Source organism: Saccostrea cucullata, unplaced genomic scaffold, assembly GCF_032062105.1.
Source record: "Saccostrea cucullata isolate Sc308-1 unplaced genomic scaffold, CSIRO_AGI_Scuc_v1 ctg1600, whole genome shotgun sequence".
In the NCBI taxonomy this organism is placed as follows: Eukaryota; Metazoa; Mollusca; class Bivalvia; order Ostreida; family Ostreidae; genus Saccostrea; species Saccostrea cuccullata.
The window spans coordinates 50,454-53,369 of NW_026936181.1; the positions used below are offsets into that span (position 1 = coordinate 50,454).

The window sequence follows — 2,916 nt, forward strand, 5'->3', positions numbered from 1 at the left end:
AACCCCCCCCCTTTACACACATACTATCACTGACTCCTTTACGTACGATGGTTTTATTAGGTAAATTTTACAGGGTTTTCAATCTAACTCAACCGGCATGTATAGCTTGTTGAATTTATAGGCCCTATGTATCGTTTTTTAAAGTTTGTGACACCGTCACTGTCAACAATGTCATCATAGTCAAACAGGTGCGCGTGCTACTTAATGCTGGAACTGTAGCGTTGTGGTTTTTATCACAGGTACTTGTGAACAGGACCCCCCCCCCCACCCCCACCCCCCCACCCCCGATATTCAACCCGGGACTTATTTGACATTTTTTTCACAATTTATATTTAGTTCACTTATTCAACATGTTTGCAATAGGAACAAATCACCAAAACCCCAAAATAATCGTTCCACAAAAAATACCCCACTATATATTATAAGAGAGAAGGTAAGCAACTTCGGTAAATTGTGTAATTGGTATGAGACACAGCTCGGGGAATATGATTTTTCTTGGCTGAATAAGTCTTCATATTTCCCTCACTATCATGCAATAAATGTATAATATGAAATCAGAAGAGGATATGTAAATGATAATCTCTATCAGGTGAACTCCTTCAAATATCATCTGATATTTAATTAATTAAGGGATTCCATTGGCAGACTCTCTGTATTCTCATTTCTGTAGCTGTTTGTATGTTGTGGTATGGTACTTCTCTGAGAGATTGTTGGTATGAGTATAGAGCAGCCTGGAGGTTCCCTGTCACCTGCTGACAGATCCCCAGAATTTGCCACGATATGTCTCTGGTAAGATAACATATAAGCTGTCCCTGATAACAGTGAACAAAGGTCTGTAGATCATCTAGAGCTGTTTGTGCTTGCATTGTGTCAACATGTCTGTAGCACAAGATCTCGAGCATGTATAACAATACCACGGGGTGTACAAGTAAAAAAAACCGGTGGTTCTGTAGAGCACACTGTTGTTCAGGTATCAGTTCACTGATAAAATGGATTTTATTGATCAGTGTGATATCCCCTACTACAGCCTGTGTCATCTTTGTAGACCAGGACTGTCCCCCTACAGCCTCAGTATACATCTCTGTATCTACATTATAACAATACATCACATATAGCTGTGCTAACTTGACCTTGATCATCTCTATAATATATAATGCTTCCATGTATCTAAGTGTCTTGTAATAATACATTGCTATGTACAGCATGTCTGTAATACAACCAAACTTGGCTGCTAATTTCAGCATGTGACAGGACATTTTGTCAGCTCTATAACTCAGTTTGTTGTCATGTGTGTAAGTTTCCGTGTGTAACATAAAAGCAGTGGTCTGAAGGAAGGTAGCAGTAATGTTCTGTAGCATAAAGACTTGATACTGTGTCAGGAGGGGTGATCCTATCATCTGTTCTATTGTATGTAGACATCTAATGCAGCTTTGTATGTCCAACTTATGTCTTATTCTATGAAGTAATGTTTCATAAAATAGATTTTCATCAAACTCAGCCACAGAAATCAGAGTATGATCATCTGTACAGATGGAGTTTCTGGGGTTATAGAGGACATCTATAATATAAGATCTAATGGAGGGACTATGTAGCAGGAACGTTAAACCCTTCTCATACAATTCTGACAGTCTTATAAATAATTGATGTTGTTTGATGCCATAAATTTTACTCAGAAACATGTTGTTGCCTGGAATGAAAAAGTTAGGACATATCCCCTCATACACCCATTTGAGGATGAGTTTAAAACAGACCCAGAAACCCCCCAGGAGATTTTGTGGACACCAATGAGGTATTGTATTTTGTTGAATCACCCAGAAAACTGCCGTCTTCATGTGATAGGAACACAGTAATTTATCACCATCACTTACTCCATTGTTAATTATTTCTGTTAAGATCAATTTAAGTAAGGCGTAAGTTAAGAATTGACAGTGATTCATTACAAACACAAGTTTTTGTTCTGCCCGGGAGAAAGAAATTCTCCATTCATGGTCTTCATGTCCTCCTAGCTTATGTCCAATTGCTACAAAGTGACATCCATTTTTCACTATATCATCAACAACATGGGGCTGGGGCCATGAGTGACATCTGTGTGTCCATGAAAAGGCAGATGGAGGCCAAAAGTCACTAACAAAACAGGAGGCATAATCATATTCTAGTGTTCCAAATGTTCCACTGACACAGGGTCCATGTGGAGTGGGGTTATAAGGTTGTTGGATTGCAGATAAATAGATCTGTCTGACTTTAGAACTAGATATATAATATCTATTATTCATTCTAACACGCTCTCTTTGGATTAATCTGTTCATGCTTGGTGACAGTAAATATAACAAAGTAAATCCTGGTGGACTATCAGAACAGTCACAGAGGATCAGTTTTAGTCTGTGTGTGTTGTAATACTGAGAGTGAGATAAGTCCCAGATCACACGGCGATTATTTGGCCAGTACATCATGTCTATATCTGATCCTATCAGTCTGAATCCTTCTCCATAACTTCCACTCAGCATCTCTCTGAACTCATCACTTGTTATCACTCGATTTCTCACCATCTCCCTGATGTCCACCGTATCTCTCCTCATGGCCACCTGTTGTGAGGTCCCAACTTTAAGACACAGTCCCACGAACACTGACTCTGATATACGTTGTATGGCTGTCTCACTGAGAATGATTAAAGTGGAATTTATTTCTTGTATAATTAATGTTTCACTTTTGTAAATCTATAATATAATGCCTAATAAACTATTATGATTTTTTTTAAAGAAATGTTGACAGTTTATATTTTCTCTTAATCAAAAATAAATTTTTTTTACATTCATACATGTAAATCATAAAATAAAAAAAACTTCCTCAACTGAATCTGATATTTTTCAACTCAACTACATTTGTAAATCATTCATTTTTTTTAAATAGTGAAATTTA

The 2,916-nt window shown here is 37.3% G+C and overlaps 1 protein-coding gene across 1 annotated transcript; it reads right to left on the reverse strand.

Moving 5' to 3' along the window:
* Window positions 1-481: 481 nt before the first annotated feature.
* Window positions 482-2,647, reverse strand: LOC134244957 (uncharacterized). The gene has a single exon (XM_062727213.1). The coding sequence runs from the start codon at window positions 2,574-2,576 to the stop codon at window positions 618-620; it is 1,959 nt and encodes a 652-aa protein (XP_062583197.1). The 5' UTR covers window positions 2,577-2,647; the 3' UTR covers window positions 482-617.
* Between the last annotated feature and the right edge of the window lie 269 nt (window positions 2,648-2,916).